The sequence below is a fragment of the Neophocaena asiaeorientalis genome, unplaced genomic scaffold (genome assembly GCF_003031525.2).
Source record: "Neophocaena asiaeorientalis asiaeorientalis breed wild unplaced genomic scaffold, Neophocaena_asiaeorientalis_V1.1 scaffold312, whole genome shotgun sequence".
In the NCBI taxonomy this organism is placed as follows: domain Eukaryota; kingdom Metazoa; phylum Chordata; class Mammalia; order Artiodactyla; family Phocoenidae; genus Neophocaena; species Neophocaena asiaeorientalis.
Window position 1 is genome coordinate 2,482,611 of NW_020174707.1, and position 26,526 is coordinate 2,509,136.

Genomic DNA, 26,526 nt, shown 5'->3' on the forward strand with positions numbered 1-26,526 from the left:
AGCCCCACCCTCATCATCACGAGTCCAAGATAATTTTTATCTTGAAGCTTGCACAAAACTTTATGTAGAGCTCAGAACTGTGATCAGAGTTTAAAAAAAGACCTCAGAGATCTTCTAATCCAGCTAGAGAGAATATATTATAAAAGTCTTGTTGGTGATTGTCAAACCTGGTTGGGATGAGAAGGATAAAGCAGCTCTTAGCTTGTGTCCTGGGAATATTCCTTTGCTGCAGATCATAATGGTTCCTCTCCTTCCCCCATAATAGAAGAGATTAAGTTCAGGATTCAGGGAGTGAAAATATTTTTATTTAAAATGTATAGTAGATCAGTGAAATCTCTACTGGTCAGAAGGAAAGATTTTTATTTCCATATTGCCCCATTTGGCTTCCTCAAGTAACAAAAAGAAGTTGAAATGATGAGAACTAAGCCTTCTACTTCATTAATAGCCTGGATAGGGCAGTGCCCTTGGAGAATTTGCCTTGGTCTGATGGACAGGAGCTGGTAAGAGTAGGGAAAAGCAGGGTAAGAGATCAGAGTACTGGTACCAGGGCACCAGCCAGGTACCTGCTGATGGTTGGGATACTACTTTGAAACTCAACTTGACTCCTACTATTTCCCTTACAAGGCAGGACCAAGCATCTCAAAATGTAGGCCTTAATCTGGGACTAGTCAGAGCCACCACAGCCAGCCCCAGACATCCAGGGGAGGTTCTTTCCATTTAGCCATATTGAAGACTACCCTGGTTCTGGAGAATTAGGGTTCATCCTTGAGGAATATACATGTCTTTTGGTTCAAGAATCTGCTCATAGATGAAAGGGGAAAAGACCATGGTAGAAAGAATACACAGGAATGATTTTTTTATTGCATGAAGATCGGGAGGTGTGAAAGGACTGGAGTCAACCTTTAACATACACCAACCTCTTCAACTTCCTGGTATGTGATCACTTGACTTTTCCTTCTTTGTGGTCACTTGATTTTTATGACTTTGACCACAGAATTCTAAGGACGGGAAGCCAATTACCAAGCCAAATTAAATGTCACTGTATATGAGACACTTCCGATGTACATTTAAATATTTAAATGTTACCTTTTTTGATAATATAATAAAAGCTTATTACCTAGAACCTCAGGGTGGGGACAGCTGTTCTGAACAGGTACACATTCAATACTTTAGGACCTGGATCTTTATGCACCAAAACCTTTTTACTTTAATAATTTTGGATGGCTCTCTTTGTACAATTTCCTGACTTCTCTTACACAAGATGCTGTACATAATTTAACCTCTTCTTGATGACTCAGAATTATCATTGTGGATACCAATGAAAGAACTCTGGTATGGAACCAAAATCGCCCTTGGGAACTTCAGAGGTATGTAAGGGTTCATTTCTTCAGTACCAAAAGGCTGCTGTGCTTTCCAACTTTTGGTGTCTGCTCAATGTATTTCTTTCTGTCAGGCTTTCATTTCTTTTCTTTCACTATGCTTACTCTAGCCTTGTCTTCTCCTAATTTTTGCATAAAATCTGCTATAAACTGTAATCTCATTAGAAACCAGATTCTTTCATTTAGTAAAAATTTCCTAAGTGCCTGCTAGGTCCCAGACACAATCTAGGACCACTGTGGGCATACAAGAGATAAGCCATGGTCCCCCCACTTGCCCTCACAAACCTCAGTCTTTGATATAATTACAAATCCCCGCATCAAATGCTACATGGAGGTATGTAGCCCAGATAGCCATGGTAACATGGGAGAGAAGGAATGGGGTTACCTCACTTGGGATCGTGAAGATCAGCCTGCTTTTAAGAGATGATTGTTAGCTCAGTCTTCAAGAATACTTAGTTAACTAGACACATAAAATGACAAAAGGGGTTCTAACCAGAGGGAAGAGCAGGTGCAAGGTATGAAGGAACACGAATCCACAAAAGTTTCTCAAAAATGGGAGCACGTCAGCCTCAGAGTGTGTCTTTAGATGCTCACTTGAGAGAACCATGAACAGGTATTAAGGGCAGGAAATGCCTTGCTGCTATTATAATTATTTCCTAGGTTCCTAGATATATTCTGGATAAGTGAGTTTTCCAAACAGCTGAGTTTCAGATAGGGGAAGTGTAAATATACGTAAATGGTTTTTACTATATGGAACATATAAAGGAGAGAATTCCTTTCTATTTGGAGGACTGAGTGATCAAAGATTCTAATCTGACAGGAAAATAGCTTTCTGTTAAATATTAGCAAATGAGCTGATAAATAGTAAAATTTTTAAAAGTATTGATACCTTAAACAACATGAAAGCTTTTTATAAGAGAAATCATTTATCCCTTATCTTCATCTGTAGACTGTATTTTAAAAGACATTGCAATGCTTGAAGTAGTTATTTCAAGACTGCAAGGAAAGGTATGTTTAAGAAATGACAATATTTTGACCATCACAAAGCATTTTAATTCTAGAAGAATTGAGAAAAATAAATTTTGCATAACTGACACACTGTGGGTTAAAAATCAGCTTCTAAAAATATACAATTTAGGGGAAAGATTCATGGACTTTAGGAAAATAGATTAACATGTAAAAAATGTCTGGGTAAATCGAATGAATCCGTTTTTCCCTTTCAGTTGAGATGCACAGTAAAATATGAAGCCCATACCATTTTAAATACTAACAGGATGAAGATCCAGACCAAGAGAAACAAAGACGCTATAATATATATAGCATATAAAAGGAATATAGCATATATAGCATATAGTATATAGCATATAAAAGGAATTCGTTTTATTTCATATCATCCCATCAACCGTGAGGATGGAATCGTCAGAAATTATGTGTTATTTAATTGTGTAGTCTTAACATGGGGGTGAGTTGTACAAATACCGGATTTGAGAGAGTTAGTTCAACAGCAATGTTTGTTTAAAAACAACAATTTAAGATTTGTAGTTGATTGCACGATTAATATGGGCCAGCAGTGTTACAGCATTGTCCAAAAAGCTCGTGCAATTTGGGGAGGCTGACAGAAATGTAGATCCACGGCAAAAGAAGTGATAACCTCAAGCTTCTGTGTGCTTGGAAGTACCTGTATTTGTGCTCAGTTTTGGCTCTGTACTTGGTGCACAGTCAGGAGATTCTGAACCACTTTATGTGAGGAATGGCTAAATTAACCTAGGCAAATTAACTTGGATAGGACTTAGGGGGACACTGTAGCTGTTTTCAAGCATCTGAATGACTATCATATGGAAGGATTAAAATTGTTTACTGTGGCTCCAAAAGTCAGAATTAGGACCACTGGGTGGAAGTTACAGGAAGACAGACTTCCATTCAATGCAAGGATGAACGTTTCAATACTTAGGAGCTTTCCAAAAATGGAATGAACTGTCCTGGGACACAGTGAATTCTTTGCCACGTGAGGAATTAAACTAGAGCTCAGCCCTTTGCTGGGAATTTTATGAGAGAATTCAATCATTAGTTACAAGACTGGAGAAGTTAAGGCCCCTTCGAATTCTGAGATTCAATGATTCTGTGATTAAACTGTTCTTTGTTACCTGACCCTATGGTCAGTCCTCTAATCACAGATGAAAAATTTCAAAACTTTTCATTAGTTGTGAATTCACTAGTTCATCAGAATTAGAAGGAAAAAAAATCAGTTTTCAAAACTATACTCAACTTGCAGTTTCTCAGATTCTTGGAAATGATTAGAAGAAAATGCAAAACTAGAGGGCTTCCCTGGTGGTGGAGTGGTTGAGAGTCCGCCTGCCGATGCAGGGGACACGGGTTCAATGCCCCGCTCCGGGAAGATCTCACATGCCGCGGAGCGGCTGGGCCCGTGAGCCATGGTCGCTGAGCCTGCGCGTCCGGAGCCTGTGCTCCGCAACAGGAGGGGCCACAACAGTGAGAGGCCCGCGTACCGCAATTTAATTTTAGAGGGCAATGTGGTAAAATAATGATTTAAAGAATACAACTATGACTCATGGCTCATTTTTCAGAAGATGGTCTATGTTAATACTGCTTCAATGTTTCAGTAACAGTGAATTAAATGAAATATCCTGTGTAAAAGATTATTATTTTGATATTTATCATTTGTTAGGTATTTGAATTTAATACTGTTGATATTGTTCCTCTTTGTGAAGGCTGGCAGTACTTCGAGATGGAAAATGTAAAGCAATGACTAGAAGATTGGTAGTCTGCAGAAGGGAGAACTATGTAATTTGCAAAACTAAAGAACAAAACTAAAAACAGGGCAGCATTCTGAGCTGGAATCTACTGCAAGGAATAAATAAAACCAAATACTTCAATCTGTAATCAGCATCCACCTCTGTACACTGGTGAAGAAAGTTTCCATTTGAACTTTTCTTCTTTTTTTTCTGGCATGGGAATTTTCTAATTATGTTTGTTTTGGCTAATAATAAAATCAGTCTGTACTCACATCTGCTTGCTCTTCCCAAATACACAGATTGATGGCTTGAGTGGGACTCTTTCACAAGTGGAAAGAGGAAAACAGTGTGAAATTAAAAATTAGCCATAGATGTAACCTGAAAGTAGTTAATCCACACATTTTAGATTTGACTTCGTTTGGGCAGTTCAACTTTAAAAGTCACTTTGCCTCAAATATCATCTTCTTCCAATACTGTTTTAATCTTTGTATGTTGGGTCTCTTCCCTGTTAAGTGTTGGGGATACAAAGAGTAAAAAGACAGAGTCTATTATCTTAAGGGACTAAAATTCTAATTATGACTACAGAATTATTAAATTCAAAACTACATTATGGCACTTTTGTGGGTGGGTTAGGGTGAGGTAGAATGCGGTATGAAACACTGAGGATGGACTAATATTTGGTCTGAAAGTTTTACACCAGCCTGAAAGTGACGAGGTTTTGAAGGAAATTTTAAAAATAGTGTTCTTACCTCCAGCTACAAGTCCAGACTCCCCTAATTGAATAGCTACCCCAAAGCCCCCAAGTTTAACAGGTGCCGAGTTTTCCTTTGAGGCAAGGAGAACACAGTGGGGCTGAAAAGAAAAAACAAACAAACAAACCAAAGTTAAGGATTAACTGAAGACGAACAATTCAATTTACACAAAACCGAATAACATGATATTGTAATACTTTAAAAACCGGAATTACTTTGGATGCTTGAATTATTTCTCTATTCTCACTTCTGGCTGATTTCTCCAAAGACTTACCTGTTTTATCCAATATTTTTCAGGAATTATTTGTTTCCAAGACTAGGGTGTGGTGCTAGGAATTACTTAGGAAGCATGTATGTTCAAGACAGACGTGTTTTCTGCCTTTTCATGCAATATTTTCTTCCTTTGAGTGACACTCTACATTTCAGGAAAAATATATTTTATTCCTGTGTTTCTTGTAACCTTTGACTTGACCTACAGAGCCACTGTATCTTGGCCCTTAGGGGATGTTGACGGCCCTTTCTTTGTCCACTCTCCCACCATCTTATTTCTTTTCTTTATTCATTCTACCCCCAAGTAAGAAGAGTCAGATTTAATGACTTTAACTGAGCCTGGCTCCTGGGGAATTCAATGCTCTTCCTGGGGTCTCTTCTCTGGACCTGCCCTTCCTCTCTGTGGGAATGGGAGGTGAGAAAGGAGAAGGGGGAAAGGAGACTACTTGGCTGGCCTCTAGTCCAGGGTAAAGACAAACTCCCCGAGGAGTAGCTGCTTGACCAGGGCTAAGAATCATATGCTTTGTGGTCACAATGAGAGTTTCTTTGGAGGAGCTTGTCCTCTGCATCTGCCTCTTTCTGGGACCTTGCTGGGGCTGGTGTCAGGAAAGCATTTAATTGTAGGGAACTTTGGTCTCTGCTCAAATACTATGCTCCCCAACATGACTAACATTACATATGCTATGACCTGTTCTTAAAATACCAGTTAGTGAAAAAGGCAAGCCTCTTCAGGCTTGGAAGATAAAAGTATTTTTTATTCTGTCCTATACTTGCTCATACATAAAATGACACAGTTTTAGTTCAGGTTTAGCCTACATGAGAGTGGGCATGAAGAGACCTGTGCAATAAAACTCTGAGCTGGTACACCCGGAGAGATGTTTGATGATGGATACGCAAAAGTGGGAGGGATCCTTACTCTGCCCAATGAAAGCATCAGGGTTCCACTTTGGAAGTTACTTTTGGTCCAAGGCTGTTTAAAGACCTTTACGATAGAGTCTAGCACAAAGAAAGATGAGCCCTTGAACATAAATGTATGTATGACTGTGTATGAGTTAGAGAAAGAGAGGAGAGAAAAAGCAAGTGTACAGGAATGGTGAGCAAACTGCAGGAAGACACAAAGTAGCCAGAAGGGTCTATGGAAGAACAAGCAAACCTCTATAGAAACCAACTGATAAAGAGTGCTCTCCCTCAATGAGAACTTTCAGCTGGTTCAAATAGAGATCAATGACAACAGACCTGAAGAAAAAAGCAATAGCCCTGGCATGATTGTAGTGTGGGGCACAGCAAATGAACCAGCCTAGAAAAGGATGGCCATGATGCAGAAGAAGAAAACACAAACTAGACCCAGACAGGGTTTCCTGGCCAGTGTCTTCATCACCTTCTTAGGAAGGAGTAGTAGAAGCGTAAATCAGAATCCCAGAGTATATACTTTATATAGTTTGTCGACTATATTTATGCTTAAGTTAATGTTACACTGAGATCTATGTATCCAGCAGCGCATGGATTCAGTCACTCTCTACAAACCCTTAAGTGAGATAAGTCATAAAATTGGAATTTAAGATAGAGAATAAACAAAGAAACCAACATACGTAAATGAATACAAGACTAGGTAGTGTTAAGTGCTATGAAGTAAAATTAGGCTGGTAGGGGAGTAGGTGTGACAGGTTTGAAGACTAGGGAGTTGCTATTTAATAAGAGAAGGGGTGTCAGAGAAGGCCTCTCTAATAGGGTAATAAGTGAACACAGACCAGAATGAAGTCGCAGAGCAAACCACATGGAAGCAAGATCTTGGTGTGGAGGATAATAAGTACAAAGGCCCAGAGGCACGAAGGGGGTTGGTAAGTTTGGAGAAAAGTAAGGAAGCCAGTGTGTTGGGAAAGGAATGAACAAAGGGAAGAGTGGTGGAAAATGCGATTCAGATGATCAAAGACCCTGTGGTCTAGGGTTTTGAAGTCAAGGCCAGATCAGAACTCTGGGTTTTAGGCTGAGCAAGATAGAAAACCACTGGAAAGTTTTGAGCAGGAGAGCATTAAGATGAGTTTTAGGTTTTGAAAGGATCACTTGAGCTGCTGCGTGGTGAAGAGATTGCAATGGCACAAGTGTGGAAGAAAGGAGACCAGGTAGGAGGCTTCTGCGGTTGTCTATAATGATTTATAGATTTTTAATATTTTTGATGTGTTTTAATCAATCGCAGTCATTATTCATTTTCATGCTCGAATTGTCCTGTTTTTGGCCAGTGAGAGCCCCTACTTAAGTCAGCTTTTATGTCCTTCTGTAAGACTCTAGGAGTCTGATAACTTCCTTGCTTTCAGGCACAAGGTGTTCAAGGCTCGTCTTGTTCATTTCTTGCCCCAGAATTGGAGCTGGCCATTTCTCCAAACAGCCCCACTTCTGTTTAGTGGGTAAAGGTACTTAAATCCACAATATGGATATTAGGTATAGTACTGCTATTAGGTTATCGCCGCTTCGACTCTTCAAGCGGACATAGCTAAAAATTACTTATTTTTTAGAAGGAAAAACATAAATCACCAATTCATACTGATGCTTCTTCCTACTCAATTATAGTTTTTAATTTTACTTCTTCGATTTTGTCAGATAATGTTGGTACCTAATGACATTAACATAATCATTCATTTGCTTTTTCCTTTAATGTGTGTGTATAAAAGTTTCAAAATAACAACATTTCCATTACCAGTAACAACAAAACCACTGTATGCTGTTCAGGATTTCTTCGTGATTCTTTTTGTCAGATGTATCAAAATACTGTTTTACTATTCAACAAAGTAAGAATTCATGAGTCTATGCTGATGTAAATAAATAAGTAAATGAATGGGGAGAAGGAAAAGCTTTCCTTTAAGTAGAAAATCAATTCATAAATGTAGAATAAATTCTGGCATTAGAAAATCACCCTTTGGCAGTTATCATCGTAATAACTGAGTCAGATAAGAACCAGCAAAGGGTTCTAACTAGTGGGTGAAAGCTTGAAGAGTGACAGGATGTTTGTATAATCTCAGAGTAGCTCCCCACAGGATACTTACTAACTACAAAAGGTAAAATGTTAACATATGGGGAATCTGAGCGAAAGGTGTCTGAAATTCCTTGTACTTTTCTTGTACAATAACTTTTCTGTAAATCTAAAATTATGTAAAATGAAAGCAAAACAAAACAACCCACCCTATTTTAAAGTCACTTAAAAGAATTCTCCATGTGGTTATACTTTCAATTTGTTACATGGTGAGGCCAATTTGTTTTAATTAGATCTTGACTTAATTTGGTGTTTTAATTATACAAAACATGTACACAAAGTTCCAAAGGCAAAACCATAAACAAATACCTTTCAGAGAGGCCTAGCTTTTGTCCCCTCTCCTCGTGCCCAATTTCTCTCACCTCATTGGCATTAGTTTTTGGTTTATCCTTCCATTGTTTGGTTTTGTTTTGAAAATGAGACAATACATACAAATACTCAAAATTTTCACATAACAACACGTGCATTAGATGACTCCATAGCATTACCTAGACATCTTCAGGGAGGTTTGTTTTTTTGTTTTGTTTTTTTAAAGAGAAACATTTGCGCGCTGATGGGAAAGATCCTGTAGAAAGGAAAAAACAACCCCAGAAGAGAAAGGGGATGGGATATAATATGCAAGTGGGAAGGGGGTTGGCCCTAGTGACAGCGAAGAAGGCAGGATACAGGGGCACCTGCAGATGCAGGCAGATGTGGATGTAAGAAGATGAGGAAGTTCTCTTCTGAGCACTTCTATTTTCCATTTACTTGAAATAAAAAGTGATCAGCAGGTGGGAGTGAGGAAGGAGAGGTGGTTGTTGGCAGAAGAGTGAAGGTGTGAAAAGGGTTTTCAAAGAACATGAAAACGAACTAAGACAGTGGTTGGCAAACTTTAGTATCATAATCACACTGATCTGCTGGCCTACATCCCCAGAGTTTCTGACTGATAAGGTCTGGGATGAGCTTAAGGATGTGCATCTCTAACAAGGTCCTGAGTGATGGTTTTTTTGTTTGTTTGTCTTGTCCTGAGTGATGTTGATGCTACTGGTCTAGGAGCCATACTTTGAGAACCACCAGACTAAGGAAATATAGCAGGACTGTTGGCAGCATAGGGGCCCACTCGAGGTTTGTGGTCATGAGTTTGAAGCAAGACCAATCAGCACTCTTCTGTGTTTGTACCCAGCAGTCCTCATTTTAGCTGGTGAGGTTCAGGCCTGGAGTGGGTGGTGAGCTGAATTTAACAAGGGTTGGGATCTAGATAAGAGAGGCCGGTAATATCATAAATGGATGGCACCAAACAAGCATATCCGTTTATTTCTTCTTTTCTACTTCTATCTTTTGTATAAATAAAAAGCTAAGATATCAACAGAGTTCAAGGAAGGGGAAGGGTGAGCAGAAGAGCATGTATGGGAATAAGCTGAGAACACCAAAACAAAAAGCAGAAAGTTCAGAATGAACAGGAAAAAGCTCATATAAAGGAAGAACTAAGAAAAGCTTACATTCAAACCTGGTCACAGTAGGGTCATCAGGGAACTGAAGATTAAAACAGAATTAGTGTTTTGAAAAGGGATGGCTTAGGTGTGGAAAAACAGCTAGCATGATAAAAATTTTATATTAGATTTTATGAAATAGAACATATAATAGATAAACACCATTTAGTCATTTAAATAAATCCTGCCAGGATCCCGAAAAGATATTTGTACACCTATGTTTATTGCAGCATTATTCACAATAGTCAAGAGGTGGAAGCAACCCAAATGTCCACTGACAGATGAATGGATAAAGAAAATATGGTAGGGCTTCCCTGGTGGTGCGGTGGTTGAGAGTCCGCCTGCCGATGCAGGGGACACGGGTTCGTGCCCCAGTCCGGGATGATCCCACATGTGGGGGAGCGGCTAGGCCCGTGAGCCATGGCCGCTGAGCCTGCGCGTCCGGAGCCTGTGCTCCGCAACGGGAGAGGCCACAGCAGTGAGAGGGCCGCGTACCACAAAAAAAAAAAAAAAAAAAAAAAGAAAATATGGTATAAACATACAATGGAATATTATGTAGCTTGAAAAAGCAGGAAATCCTGTCACATGGTACAACATGGGTGAACCTCAAGGATATTATGCTAAACGAAATAAGCCCATCATAAAAGGACAAATACTGTACGATCTGACTCAAATGAATTACCTAGAGTAGTCAAAAATCAGAGAAAGTAGAAAGGTAGTTGCCAAGGGTAGGGGAAGAGGGAGAGGGGGCTAATGTTTAGTGGACACAGACTTTCAGTTTGGCAAGATGAAAAATTTCTATATATAAACACAACAATAAGTATATTTAACACTACTGAACAATATAAATATACCTTATAAAGTATAAAAATATAAGTATACTTGCACAATATAAATATACTTAACACTACTGAACTGTACATTTTAAAAGTTAAGATAGTTAATTTAATGTTATGTGTTTTTTTAACAACACACACACACACACACACACACACACGATTCCTCCTAGACCAATACAGTAATCATCTTCCTTCTCAGAAGTTCTAGAGTGAAGTAAGAGCTACAAAATATTTTTATTCTGGCAATTTAAAAACATTCTGTCCCATGTGTCATATTTATAACAAACTAAAAGCTCTGGAGAATATGATGTTTAGAAGAGTGTATGTACCCAGAAATAATTAGAATGTTAGATAAAGCCCAATTAATTAAATATTTAGTGTAAAGTAAACAAAGCTACAGGGTAACAATTATGAGGAGGATATTAACTAACTTCTTCATTTCAGATGACAACAAAAAGGAAGAAATGACATTAAACTGCAGGGCCAACAGTTACACAGATGGACAGATAGTGGTTAAATATTGGACTAGGACCAAAAAAAACGCCCTGCAGAATTACTTCATTATTTTCTTTAAAATATAGGAGATATTTTAATTTACTTGGGAGAGTTCATCATGGTGCTAAAAAGGAGAGAATACTATCACAAATTTCATCTAACCCTAAAATTATAAGATTGTTTTATTAGATAAATCCAAGGCCTTAAGGGAACACATGAAAATACACTAAAATAACACACAGATCAAATAAACCTTTTAAAAATTAAATAATAATTCATTACTCATGTTACTATAATGCAATACAGGTGTCGACTTAAAAAAAATGCACGGGCTTCCCTGGTGGCGCAGTGGTTGAGAGTCCGCCTGCGGATGCAGGGGACACGGGTTCGTGCCCCGGTCCGGGAAGATCCCACATGCCACGGAGCGGCTGGGCCCATAAGCCATGGCCGCTGAGCCTGCTTGTCCGGAGCCTGTGCTCTGCAACAGGAGAGGCCACAGCAGTGAGAGGCCCGCGTACCGGGGGGGGAAGAAAAGCACAACGTGAGAGTTGCGAGTTACGTTTTATTTGGGGCAAAATGAGGACTGCAGCCCGGGAGACAGCATCCCAGATAGCTCTGAGAAACTGCTCCAAAGAGACGGGGGGAAGATCAGTATATACGTGATTTTGGTGAAGGGGGAATACATGCAGTCAAGCACATATTTTTTGTAGAAGGTTTCTGCTAGTCTCGTGAAGGTTACTGCTAGGCACGAGGAGCAGTCATCACCATGAAGGATTTTAGTGCTTTTCTAGATATGAGCAGATACAAGAATTGGGCTCATAAAATTGTCTCCTGAAAATATCTATCTGAAGCCCTGTTCTGCCAGTTTTCCCCAGAGCACAGAGGGCCTCATTTCATCTCTCCCCCCTGAGCTCCTTTCAGGGCGTGTTGAAGGTCAGCAGTTGCAGCAGCACATGATTTAATCCTTGTAGGGGTAGATGGCAAGTGCCAATGGAAAATGCCAATTTTTTGTTGACACAGGAATGCCACTTTATGTGATTGTTAGTTTCTAAAATGAATCCAGAAAGAAAGAGAAATTAAATGCTTGTGCTTTAAAAGTACATATAGCATATTATGTATCATTAGTTAGGAGAAACAGAAAAATGCATATTTCTGCTTAGAATTTATAACCTTTATGTGGAGGGGAGGAGGGAAAACTTTTCACAATTGTCCAAGTGGAAGGTATTCATAGAAAAGATATAAATAATTTCTCAAAGTTAAGTGTTGATTAAGCTTAAAGATAAAGTTGTTGCATAGTGGGTTTTTTTTTTTTTAATATTTTCACAAGGAGTCTAAGGGTTGTCATGTTGAAAAAAGAAAGAAAAGAGAAAAAACACACCTACCACCACATGCAAATATAAAAAATAAAAAGACAACCCCAACCAACTGCACCACAACCGGATGGAGGAACCCAGCTGACACACCAAGACGAGTCTCTGTGTCTAGGGAATCTTGGGGTTCAGCTCCTTTTACTTCAAGAGAGCCTGAACTGTGAGTATGCCTTGATTTCAACTGCATAAATGATCCGTTTTTTTTAAGTTACATTCTGATTATCTGAGTAATATAAATGAAACCTGCTTCATGGTGACTAGCAACACTTTGCTTCTAGAAACCTGAGTAAACTGAATGATACCTCTGCCGTGACTTGACTTAAAATGAGGCTGTCTTCTTAGTTACTTGAAGTACTTTAGGACATGAGATATTTACGCTCATACTATCAGTACTGTCATGCTGTTTATACTGTATTTTGTATACTGCCACAAAGACTTGCAGATCTACTTGAATCAATTAAAAGTTATTTTCATATGCAACAAATTTTATTTCCAGTGTATTATAAGTGATCTGTAACTTATTAACTTTATTAAGTTATGCTGACTCCCTATTTTCAATAATAGTATTTTCTTTATTATATGATTTCTATTTTATGGTAATTTACCAGACCAATTAAATTTTAAGTTTCATGTTTCAGAAGTTAATATGGTGAATATTAGAGAAAAGAAAAAGCAAAATACCCTTTAGTGAATTCACCTAAAATTTAAAAATGTTTTAGCTACAGTTAAATTGATAACAAAAGCTAATGTACTACTAATATTCTTTCTAAAGTAACATGCTTTCAATTTTCACCTTGTATGCAGAAATTAGTGCAATTCTTAAAGCATGGCCTGAATGATTCAGTGATTATCAAGTCAAACTACAAATGTAAACGGCTGCTACCACTGCCAACTAGGTATGTATTTTAACATAGCAATGTGATGTTTTCACAAACATACCCAAACTGCATTTAAAAAGCTTTTGCTCATTGGAGGCCACAGTGGAATCTGTCGGGTCCTGCCCTCTAATACAGAAGCTCCTGTAGGAGCCAGCTGAAAAATTACAGGCAAGGGGAGGGTGGTGCTGGTGGGTACAATGCAGCACTAATACAGGGTTGCGAACTTCAGGATTTGTCAAGTAACAACATTAAAAACCATTAACCATCTACTATCAGAAAACCACTGTGACCACTTCACACCAATCACAACTAATGTCCACTAGGAAACTGGTCCCTATGTGAATGCAGTGGTTTGTTTCTTATCTTCACTGGCCATTCTTAACAAATCAAGTAAGTAGTTTTTAAAACATCAGTAAATGGCCTTAGGAACAGCGAGTGATTGACACATTGTAAAGGAGGCAGAAATCAGCCATTAAGTTCCAAACAGAATCTAATCTGTTAATTTGTTAATAAATGACTGAACACTAGCCATTCAATACAGGGTTCTAAATGACAGCTACTACTACTATTTAAACAAATATATTCTTCTCTTTGAGCTTGAAAATAAAGCAAAACCAGAAAGGTTTATTGGTGATCTTGTACAACTATTATTTATTTATTTCATTTGCAGATTAGAGCTGAGGCAAATGGTTTCAGGCTACGTGCTTTGCGCTAATGGCTTTCTAGAAACATCTTGATAATGACAATCAGGCCTAGAAATAAGTTTGAAAAGATATGCTCTGGGGGATATGCTGAACATTCTGATGAATGCTTTGTGATTCTGTAAACTCTGGACTTACTTACTTACTATAATGGACATAGCAAATATAAAGGTTAGTACCTTTTCCAAAGAGGTGAAAGCTAGATGACAATCTTTTCTTAAAATCGCTAATGTGGATTAGCGCTGCTAATGTGGATCTGCCGCTGACAGAACTCATCATTAATAAAGGAAATGCTGATCATATGTGATTAGGAGGAGTGAGGTTTGGTGAAAAGGATCAAGGGCTCTAAAAGCTAGACGGATCTGAGTCTCAACTTGGGTACAGACATTTAAGAGCTGTGTGGTCATGGGTAACGATCAAAACATCTTTATCTTTCATTAGTACCTACCTCACAAAGTTATTATAAGGATTATGTAAATGAAATAATATAAATGTGCTTAACACACTGTCTGGTACACAGCATATGCTAAATAAATATTAGTTACTGGTTCAGTCATCTAGCTCAAGGGTTCAATTCTGACTTCACATTAGAATCCCCTGAGGAGCTTTTAAAGGAAACCATTGCCTGGAGCCCATTCCAGACCAATTAAATCAGAAGATCTGGGGATGGAGCCAGGCACTGGAATCTTTAAAAAGCCCTCAAGAGGATTCTAATATGCAGCCGGGATTGAGAGCCACTGAGAGTCTCTTCTACAAAGTATCCAACTGTGGTAGTCTCAAAAAATCTTCCGTGGTAAAACCTTATTGCCTCCCCAAATAGATTGTTTCATTCTAAAAAAACATTTCCTTAAAAGCAGGCAACATCTGTCTCTGCATTTTTACTCACTGGTCCTTCTTCTGCTTTCCGAAGACATACATCAGGAGGTGAAATGCTTTTCTCCATGGCCTTGAAAGTGTTCACATCTCCAGGTGCCTGTTTCCTTCCACTTGCTCCTCTGACATGATTTGGGCTCTTCCCCCCGCACTGGCTCTGTGGCCTTTTATTAAGTGTGCTGCTGAGGACGAAACACTGTATTCCAGGTGGAACCCTACCAGCTTAGCACAGTACCGATTAGTAGTGACAATCTTCGTTTAAGACACTCCATAGGTATGAAGTCAACCAAAGACAGGTTAGTTTTTGCTGCAGCCACGTCACACTGCGGACACAGCAACTGCAGTCAATTGCAATTGTGTTTTTGTTCATGTAGCTAAAGGCCTTCCTGTACTTGAATAGTTTATTTTAATATCCACATGTAGGACTTTACATACTTTTCTACTAAATTCCCTAAACTCCCTTTTTCATTCAACAGCATTTATTGTGCTAAACGCTTGGTACACAGAGGCAAACAAAACAGACTTGTTTCCTAACCCTAATGGAGTTTAAAATATAGCAATGGAGAAGAAAAAAAAACAAAACAAAAACTCTGTGACCTTTAAAGTCATTTCAGCTGTCTGAGCTCTCAAAATCGTGTCACCTGTCATGCCTCAGCTCGCTTTCATCAGTGGCTATGAGATGTTTCTACCTGAGCCTCAGCCAGTTCCCTATGTGACCACACAACACAGATCCCTTACAGGGCCCTTCTCCTCTTCCTGGTAATCTACATTGCATTATCAGCTCCATTTGTGGCAGCCTGCCATTCTTCCTGGATTGCCCTTTCCTTTTTAGAATTTCAGATCACCAGAAACACGCGTGTAAGTTTCTCTAAGCTTTGTGAAATCTGTCTCCGTGCAGCTGAGACACACGACAGACCAGGCTCAGTCCTCTTGCCTCCCTCCCTCCGTTGTCCTCGGCTCTGGCGACAGGCTCTTACCAGGGATTACATAACTTCCTCTTCACCAGTCAGTTCCTCTACCAAGGATTCGATTTCCCCCCTTGACAAAATTTTAAACAGGAATTTCACACTCTACTAAAATGGTTTCTTCTTGATCAAATTATAGGTAGTTTTAAGAAAGGCTAACTTCTTCCAAATGCTTTTCTCTGTGTATAAGGTCAAATCAGGAAATTAATTATGGTAATTCAAATCCACTGTACAGCATTCAAAGTTTAAATGCACACTCCTGAAAAAATATTTACCGAGAGCAGGGTCTCTGTCATTTTCACCTTCGTTTTCCAAGCAGTACTTAGCCAAGTGTGAGATATTCACTAAAACAAAATTAATCAAAAGGTGTTTTTTTTTTTAAAGCTAACTATCATTGAACACTTATTATGTTCCAGGGTAAACATAACACCTGTTATGTTCCAGTTTTGTTGTTTGTAGAATGCATTTTTCCATTTCTACAAACAAAAAAACTAAGGCTTAGAAAAGATTAAGTTGTTGGCTGAAGGTCACAGAGTTAGTTAGGTCTGATTTTGATAACCTTGCCCTGAATGTCTTTATGACACCTCCTAAGCTTCTGTAAAGAAATAGGGAAGTCACTCTAAGAAAGGAATGTGACAAGACCCTCTGGAATCCTCTCCTCACGTCTCCTCTTTATGATGGCCTCTCAGACTGAACTCTTCACAGCAGCCAATGCCCAGCAAAGAGCCAGTAACAAATAGCACTGCTAACATTCTCTGCTGCCACAAACAAGTGGAATTCACACACTGTTTTACAAACAGTCTCACATGACCTAGCCCACGGAATATTTCAGCTGCAGTTACTTCCTTCCAAAATCTTGGTTTACACATCCTCTTTCCCATCTACATTATCACTCTATGTTCTATGCTTCTAGGTCAAGGAGACTCTCCAAGGTGCCTAACTGGCGGCTGTCACCACCTGACTTGGTTTTGTTTGGCTACTTTGCTCTCCTGTGCAGTGTTACGAGCCTGCCTAATGAGGCAAGTGCTGTGCTCTATTGGTCTGTTACGGTAATTGCATGCCCCCGTAGGCAAGTGATTTTAATACCCTCAACTTGGTGTTAGGTTGAAAAGGAAGAAATTTAGGACTATTTCCCCTATTCCCACCATGGAATGAGAGACTGCCACAGTTTATCTGTCACATACCGTGTGGCAACACGTGTCAAAATGAATGAATGCCACCTATGAGGGAAAGAGTCAAGGCAGGAAGCTGGACAGGGGCCAGCAGTGGGCCCAGCTCACTCGTGTCTGTAACTACCTTTAGGGAAACTGACACTCATCTTCGAAAAATATGAGCTGTCATTTCACCTCCATCTCTATTCCCATAAAAACTTCCCTAAAAGATGATTCCATAGTTCATATATTTATTTTAATATAATAAATGAAACAAACCTTGAACATTTATCATAGCGTAGAAAAGGTCAGAGCAGGACATTCCACAAGATTCTACTATATGTGCTGCTTGTTTTGTGATACCATAATGCTGCTACATATATTGTGTAGATATCCAAATGGTCCAAAGTAGGATAAAAGGAAAGCTTCTCACAATGTCTGAAAATAAATCATTTACTATTTGTGCTTTGAGCTAAAGTAATTGTTATTAAAATAACAAGTGACTCAATGTTTGGCATTCTGTTGTAGGAGAAATCTGAAGACATAAAAGCTACAGTCAAGGAACATGTCATTTAGCACCTTCACTTTTTGATCCCTACAGAAGACAATGAGAAGTCAGATGGTAACAATGACGACAACTTCAGTCAGCAGCTGGCCTTGCTCCTCCCAGGGAGTGCACTTTATAACTAATCACAGCGTCCAATGGCCACACAACTTCTCAGGAGCCTCAAATTTTACTGCCTGTTCCATGGATGAAAAATTACTCTCTAATGTGTTAACAACATTCTACTCTGTTATTTTCATCGTGGGCCTCGTTGGAAACGTAATTGCCCTCTATGTATTTCTGGGTATCCACCGCAAAAGGAATTCCATTCAGATTTACCTACTCAATGTAGCCATTGCAGACCTCTTACTTATCTTCTGCCTCCCTTTCCGAATAATGTATCACATTAACCAAAACAAGTGGACACTAGGTGTGATTCTTTGCAAGGTTGTGGGAACACTATTTTATATGAACATGTACATTAGCATTATTTTGCTTGGATTCATCAGTTTGGATCGCTACATAAAAATTAATCGGTCTATACAACAACGGAAGGCGATAACAACCAAACAGAGTATTTATGTCTGCTGTATAGTATGGATAATTGCCCTTGCTGGATTTTTAACTATGATTATTTTAACCCTTGGGAAAGGAGGTCATAATTCCACAATGTGTTTCCATTATAGAGATAAGCATAATGCAAAAGGAGAAGCAATTTTTAACTACATTCTTGTGGTAATGTTCTGGCTAATTTTCCTACTAATAATCCTTTCCTATATTAAGATTGGCAAGAATCTATTGAGGATTTCTAAAAGGAGGTCAAAATTTCCTAATTCTGGCAAATATGCCACTACAGCCCGGAATTCCTTTATTGTGCTTATCATTTTTACTGTATGTTTTGTTCCCTATCATGGCTTCCGATTTGTCTATATTTCTTCACAGCTAAATATGTCGTCTTGCTATTGGAAGGAAATCGTTCACAAAACCAATGAGATCATGCTGGTTTTCTCATCTTTTAATAGCTGTTTAGATCCAGTCATGTACTTCCTGATGTCCAGTAACATTCGCAAAATAATGTGCCAACTTCTTTCTAGACGGTTTCAAGGGGAAGCAAGCAGGAGTGAAAGCACTTCAGAATTTAAACCAGGATACTCCCTGCATGATACATTCGCTTCAGCTAAAATTCAGTCTACTTCTTAAAGCACTTACGGTAAACATATTAAAAAGAATGATAAAATACAGCCTAGTTCCTTGAAGAACAAAAAATTATGAAACAAAGCTCTAGCATATACAAAGCTTAGATCCTCCCAAAGTTCTTTGCTTACTTGTGATATTTCATTTGCTTAATTACAAAATATTTTAAGTGCAAGCTTACACTCACCACTAGATTTTAAATCTGTATATAAAATCTTTTAGGCTAACACTGTTAACATAGATTATAAAATTAAATAAAATTTATGGTTTTAACCACAGAATAATTAAAGAAAATGTTATAGTTTCTCAAGTCACTAAAGTAGCTATTCAAAATCAAGTACCTAATACTAATGTAAAGTGTGCTTAAAAGTTAACCGATTTGAGGACCGACTTAAAATGTCAGAAAATACGTTCATTGTCATTTAAAAAGCTTGTATAATTTGCCACTGTATTCATTTATGTCTAAACCTCTATAAACAGATGAAATAATAAAATTCTAATAAAAAATGAAATCACCCACTATCTATCACTGCTTAGTACAATAGGTGAGCTAAAATTCAGTAGCCTAGCGACAGTACTTAAGACTGCACCTTACTTAAAACAGATTTATAGACAATTCAGCCATCTTGAACCATACACTTTGATAAAGCGAAATTGAAGATGTGTACACCCTATGATCCAGCAAGTCCACTACTAGGTATACATCTTACAGAACCACTCAAACATGTATACAAGAAAACGTGTAAAGATGCTCAGTGACCTACTGCTCACAATACTAAACAAATGTAAACAACCTAAGTATGAGTATGCATCAGCAAAGGAATGGAGAAAAAAACTTCATCTGCATGCATCAACGTGGAGAATTGGCAAAAATAATGTTGAATAAAAACCAAAAACTGCAAAGGGGTATGTACCCTATGAAATCACTTATGTAAAGTACAAAACCACATAAAACAATACCGTATTCTTTACAGATCTATACATATGCAATAAAAATATAAAACATACGTCATAATATACACAAGCGTATATACCAACTTAAGGTTAATGGTTACATCTGGAGAGATTTGAAGCAAACATGGCAAAATATTAATAATGTCTGTTAAACCTGTGTGGTAATACATGGGTATTTGTTATGTAATTTTTGGTATATATCTGAGTGTTTGAAATATTTCATAACAATAAAGAAAACCTGTAGGTTAGAATTAAAAGGAGCAAATTCTGAAATTTTCATGTATGCTCAAAAATAACTAGAGAGTAAGCTCTAAGAGAAAGGGCCCTTCGTATTTTTTTTAAAAATTTATCTTATTGAAGTATAGTTGATTTACAATGTTGTGTTAATTTCTGCTGTACAGCAAAGTGATTCAGTTATACACACATATATATATATATATATATGCATTCTTTTTCATATCCTTTTCCATTATGGCTTATCACAGGATATTGAATGTAGTTCCCTATGCTATACAGTAGGACCTTGTTGTTTATCTATTCTATATATACTACTTTGTATCTGCTAATCCCAAACCCCCAATCCAGCCCTCCCTCATCCCAAGGGCAACCCCCTTGGCAACCACAAGTCTGTTCTCTATATCTGTCAGTCTGTTTCTGTATCGTAGGTAAATTCATTTGTGTCATATTTTAGATTCCACATGCAAGTGATATTATATGGCATCTGTCTTTCCGTTTCTGACTTACTTCCCTTAGTATGATAATCTCTAGGTCCATCCATGTTGCTGCAAATGGCATTATTTTATTCTTTTTTTATGGCTGAGTAGTATTCCATTGTGTGTGTGTGTGTGTGTGTGTGTGTGTGTGTGTGTATACCACATCTTCTTTATCCATTCATCTGTCGATGGACATTTAGGTTGTTTCCATGTCTTGGCTATTGTGCTGCTATGAACATAGGGGTGCATGTATCTTTTTGAATTATAGTTTTCTCTGGATATATGCCCAGGAGTGGGACTGCTGGATCATATGGCAACTCTATTTTTAGTTTTTTGAGGAACCTCCATACTGTTTTCCATAGTGGCTGCCCCAATTTACATTCCCACCAACAGTGTAAGAGGGTTCCAAAAGGGCCCTCATTCATCACTGACTACCAGAGCATAGTTGCATTGCCTAGCACAAAGAAGATCAATACATATTTGTTGAATAACTGAATGAACGAGTGAGTGAATGGATGGATGAACAAGAAGGGAAGGAGGGAGGGAAGGGGTGCTTAACAGAGCTGAAAAAGTAGGTTATTTTCCTAGTCAACGTATCTAGATATAGCTGCAGAAAACGTCATACAATTGTAATCAGGAGATGTCATTAAGGCAACCATTCTCAAGTTTGGCCAGCATTGTTCTTTTTTTTTTAACATCTTTATTGGAGTATTATTGCTTTACAATGGTGTGTTAGTTTTTGCTTTATAACAGTTTTTTGATTACACACAATATCAGAATGCTGTTGACTTAATAGGTAAAAGCCTGTTATGACAAACTGCAAGGATCCATTCATAAGTTTCCGTCACAGAGTATGAGAATTTTTTTTTTATACTCAGAATACTTCTTCAAACTTCAGGTAGGCCACTGACTGGGAAATCAATATTAAAGAGTATGAAGAATTTCGTTAGGGCTGAATTTATTTTAATGAGATTTGGATTGTATACAGTTAATGTTCAGTTAGTTGTATTTCAGTAAGTGTACACAAATGGTTGAACAAACAATAGGTCAAAGCAGAATTATATTTAAAAAACAAGAAACATTTGAGAATAAAAATAGAAATTTGGGGCTTCACTGGCGGTGCAGTGGTTGAGAGTCTGCCTGCTGATGCAGGGGACACGGGTTCGTGTAAGAGGCTCAGAAAAAAGTAATAAATTTTATATTAATTACTGTGCTCTGACAATTGTTAACAAATAGCAAACTGAAATTCAGTATTTCTGTTTGTATAATTTAAAAATACGACAATACTGATTTTCTCTCATGTTTTCAAAATTAAAATCTTTTTTACATTATTGGTAAACATTTTATATCCCTACATGTGTCTGTTGTAAACATACAGTTTGAATGGTTAAATTACATTATCTATTATTATTACTAGTAGTAGTTTTATGGAACATTAAAAGAAACACATATACACTCATAATTCTAGAAGCTTTCTCATTATTTATATTAAATGAGATGATCCCTATAAAGCCCTGCACAATGGCATTCTTAAAAAAGTACACTGAGTCAATTCTTGCTATAATATTTGTGATAAAATAAATTTTATTGAAAGTCAACCTATCTATAAGCTCCTAACAGATTTTCTTTACCGACAGAAGTTTCACTAATAACATACCTTAGAGTAACCTGACTCCTGAGAATGTTACTAAATTTTTAGAAAAATTTGCTAAACTAAACAAATTTAAGGCTATTTATTACATATAATCTTTTATTTCTTATTGAGCATTGGTGTACACAAGTAGGAAACACTGTCCCTACCTTCCCCAAGCGAAGATTTAGTTCTAGAAGCATACAGAAAAGGGAAATTCAGAAGTATATACATATTCTCACCTTGCAAAAGATCTTGAGAACAAGTTTCTAAATAACATCTCACATATGCAAAACCAAACAAAGGCATAATTAACTGCCTGGTTGCGAGAGTAAGACCTAAATGCTGAGTTTTGCTGTTAGTTTTGGAAAAGTATTCTGTGCAGAGCTGGGTTTGATAGCAGTTGAATTTCTAAGATCAGGTCAATAGAAAAAGAAAATTCTGTTCTAGTACAGAAGGTTTTGTTTTCAACTTCTTTTTAAAGTGGATTCTTCAGTCCTGCTGATATGAAAGTAGAACTAATATAATTACAGCTCTGTGAAGCAAAGCCTTACTGAAAAGTTATCCATAAGAGAAAAACAGCATGAAATAGAGTTCTCTCAACAGGCAGCCAGGATTTTGCAGAAACATGTTAACAGGCTAATTATTTTTTAGCCTTTTGAAGTATGAATGGAAACTTATTTTTACCAGATATTAAAATATATTCTTATCCTTCATTAAGGATAACACCGTGGAGCACATGCAAGGATAAACTTATCAATGGAACAGAATGCACAGCTCTACACAGACCCTCAATGATACATGAGAAGATTATATGACAAATTAGTCACTCTCAACAGGGTAGGAGCAGGAACAAATCAGAGGGCAACCTAGGCGTCTGTTAGTCAAGATGTGCTAGAAGTTTGCAAAGTGGGGTTCAGTGAATTTTTTTTTAACATCTTTACTGGAGTATAATTGCTTTACAATGGTGTGTTAGTTTCTGCTGTTAAATGAATTTTTTAAAAGTTTGAGTGACTCTGATACACTTTCCTCCTTCAAAGAGAATCACTGCAAATAAAGGAGACATCACAAAGAGCATGGGGAAGAAAGAAATGAATTAATAAATAGTGCTGTGCTTATTTAAAATAAAAGCCAATTTATAGCCTTGCCTCATATCACACCAAAAAAATTATAACTGGATCAAAGAGTTAAATGTAAATAATGAATGCATTAAAAGACTTAAAAATATGTGACTAACTCATCTGTGGAAGGGAAAAGACTTCCTATTAATAAAATAGAAATAACCACAGGGAAAGATGCATAGATTTGACTTTTAAAAGTGGACTATTTTTTTGGTCAAAAACCATAAACAAAAATAAAAGCACAAAGTGAGAAAAATATTCACAACAGATATGACATTTACTGGAGAGTTTTTAATGTCAGGCACCAACGGACACCATAAACTTCCAAAGAAACTTGTATTTTTGATCAGAAGAAAGCATTTGAATCTCAGAATATAATCTGAACTATGACAACTCGAATGAGATAGAAACTCTCACAATGGACGATGCAGTGTCCTTTTTCGTAGCTACGTGGCCCAGTTGAGAACACATTCCTATAAGTGGCTGCTATAGTGCCTCAGTTCAGTCTGGTTTTCAAATTAAGACGCGGAGGACTGCTTGCGTGGTGGTAACAATAGACTCAGAGCTAAAATGGAAGTGCTAGGTTTGTCGTAAACTTCTATTTTGCCTCTTATTTCCCCCCTTCAAGTTTACATGCAACGGAATGGGAAGCAAAGTAAAATATATTTATGTACCTTTTACTGTGCTGGGTGCTCGCAATGCATTATTATCATTTACTCCTCATTGCATCGTGACTGAAGTATTTTCTGTATTTTACATATGAGGGGATGCAAGTTGGTAGACTTTTATTCCACAGGCATTGTCTCTGCTAAGACACTGCATTTCGTTTTCATTTCATTCTGCCCAAGCACAATGGTAATTACTGAGATGTCTTTTGTTTTTTTTTAAAAACATAAATGGGTATTAATATGTATTTAGGGCAAAAAATTCTGCTTATTACTCATCAAAATTGTGTGATGTCAAAAGACCAAAATCTTAAAGAACTAGTTTTCTAGCTATCACACATTTGTACACTCTGTGAAAGCTCTGCCTGAAACATAGACAATAAAGCAGTACAAAAGCATACAGGTTGAATAGACGGAGAAAAAAAAAGAAATCAAATTAGAGCATCTCACCCTTATTAATTTTGCTTCTAGCCCAGGAAATGCATAAAGAACCATCATAAGATGAGCTTTGGAAAAGGTTTCTAATTGTGGTTTGGATACAGGTATTGATGATGCATAGAATCTCTTTTTGTGTTAGTAAGCCATGCAAGTTATTCCAGGAGCAACAGTTAACTGTTACAGTTATACTATGGTTTGGTAATTCCACATATAATAATTTTTTAGGTATATTTCAAACATACAAAAAAGTAAAAATACAACATAACAGGTAGCTACGCACCCATCACCCAAATTGTGCAGATGTTAATGTTTTGGCCCTATTTGCTTAACTGTTCTCTTGTACCTATACATAATCCAAGAAGATACACTAAAGCTCATCCGGAGGTAGCCTCTTGCCTAAAGTTAGTGTATATCATTTTGATGTACGTGTTTATACTATTATAACATTCGTAAGTGGCATGAATAACAATGTGCATTAGTTTTTGCTTTTAAAATTTAACAAATAGTATCTCACTAATACATCCTTTTGTAACTTTTTTCACTCAAATTATGTTTGTGTTGATAGATTCATTCGTTTTAACAGATGCATAGTGTTTTACTGTGAGAATAAACAACAGTTCAATTCTCCATTTCTCCTAACAATGGGCCTTTAGGTGGTTTCCACTTTTTCACTATTAGAAACCACGCTCAAGCGAAGTCTTCTGTGTGCATGTGTGGAATTTTTCTATGGCTGACACCTAGAAGTAGAAATGCTTGGTTGTAAAGGGTATAAACATCTTCAGTTTATTTCAGTTGTGACAAATTGCTCTCCAAAGTGATTTTACCAATTTATACACCTATCCCACCACTAGTAAGATAAGAGTTCCTCTACCCACATCCTCACCAATACTTGGTTTTATCAGATTTACTAACTTTTGCCAATCTGGGAGGTGTGAAATGGCATCTCCCTGTGGTTTTAATTTGTGCCTCCCTGACTGCCGGTGAAATGGAGCAGCATCACCTCATGTTTCTTTTTTGCCCATTCATGTTTCTTCTTGGGTGAATCATCTATTCATATCTACACCATTTCCCCTTTTCCCTTTAATGAGTTGCTTTTATTCCTTTTTTTCTTTCAAATTGTTGAAATAATTCTTTATATATTATGTATACTAATCTTTTGTTCTTTATATGGGTTGCAAATAACTTCTACCAGTATGGACTTGTCTTTTACTTTGCTTATGGTTTCTTTTGCCAGACACCATAAGGAAAGGAAGATGTTTTCTAATCAATGAATCTAGATGAACCCTGGCCTTCTGAAATATATACACCCCTCAAGGACCAAGCTAAAGAATTTGCAGATGAAATTATCTTACAATTAGACAGCTTGGCATTTCAGTCAGAAATAGTATAGTACATAGGAGTGCAAACGAGGTGCCCCCTGAAAACAAAAATGTTTTCTGAGACTTAACCTACAAAATTCAAACATCTAAGTATTACAGATATGCAAATGATTTTAAAGGGATAGAAAGTCTCCTAGACCAGGAGCTGACCTGTTAAGTGTATCAATATATTTAAAGAAAGAATTGGCCATTCACTAGCAGGTAAGTGAGGGAAACTTGGAAGAAAAAGGGGGGTGGAGACTAGGAAGATGTTGGTATTGCCCACCCAGACAGAGTCCAGGGGAATAGTCTTAACCAATGGACCAAGAGTATTACCATCCCACTGGTAAAGCCATGGGGAGGATTATGGTGGCGCTGCATCCAATAGGTCTTCTTAGCCTACTGACATTAAACATTAAATAATGAACTGAGAGGCAGCATAATGGACAGGTTAATAGGGCAGCTGCTGCAACGACTGCCTGAGTTCAATTTCTGGCTCCACCACTTACTGTGTAACCTGGTACAAGCTCTCTTTCCTCTACTGAGAAAACGAAAATAATAGGAACACCTAACTTCTAGTGTTGTGGAGACTAAACGAGTGAATAAATGTTCTTGGCCATTAGGAAACATTCAATATATGTTACTTACTGAAATACTCAAATGCCAAAGGAAAGACAGGGGAAATATATCAAATGGAATGGTCAGAAGCTGAAGATACACATCAGAACTAGGAAGATACACAGGGGAAGCTGACCTGGACCAAATGAGGTGGGGAAAGCACTCATAAAGGGTAATTTAACTTTAGCTTTCACTAATAACAGCAACGTCCAGGACAGGAGCTGCAGCAGACCCATGCTGTCAGAACCACACTCTGAAACTCGAGCAAGTAGAAGAGGAGAGGATGCCAGGAGAGGGACAGTTTGAAAGAATGGGATTACTTAGCCTTAAAGCAGAAGACTAAAAGAAAGGCATTAGAGCAAAAATATACA

The 26,526-nt window shown here is 37.6% G+C and overlaps 2 protein-coding genes across 6 annotated transcripts in view; one reads left to right on the forward strand and one right to left on the reverse strand.

The window, feature by feature from the left end:
- CASK (calcium/calmodulin dependent serine protein kinase) overlaps positions 1-26,526 on the reverse strand; it is a 373,376-nt gene that overhangs the window by 129,739 nt on the left and 217,111 nt on the right. For all 4 annotated transcript variants that reach the window (XM_024759851.1, XM_024759848.1, XM_024759849.1 and 1 more), the window contains exon 6: positions 4,882-4,984. In XM_024759851.1, coding sequence (XP_024615619.1) covers positions 4,882-4,984 — 103 coding nt within the window. The remainder of the gene's footprint in view (positions 1-4,881; positions 4,985-26,526) is intronic.
- Positions 12,426-19,855, forward strand: GPR34 (G protein-coupled receptor 34). 2 transcript variants are annotated; one of them, XM_024759852.1, is made up of 4 exons: positions 12,426-12,512; positions 13,157-13,248; positions 16,683-16,788; positions 17,449-19,855. In XM_024759852.1, exon 4 carries the CDS (start codon positions 17,528-17,530, stop codon positions 18,662-18,664), a length of 1,137 nt encoding a protein of 378 aa, XP_024615620.1. In that variant the 5' UTR covers positions 12,426-12,512; positions 13,157-13,248; positions 16,683-16,788; positions 17,449-17,527; the 3' UTR covers positions 18,665-19,855. The 2 variants fall into 2 exon arrangements, with proteins under 2 accessions (XP_024615620.1, XP_024615622.1); XM_024759854.1 differs by lacking the exon at positions 16,683-16,788.

Excerpts from the sequence above, each read along its gene's own strand:
- GPR34 (XM_024759852.1), top strand. The coding sequence starts at position 17,528 with ATGAGAAGTCAGATGGTAACAATGACGACAACTTCAGTCAGCAGCTGG.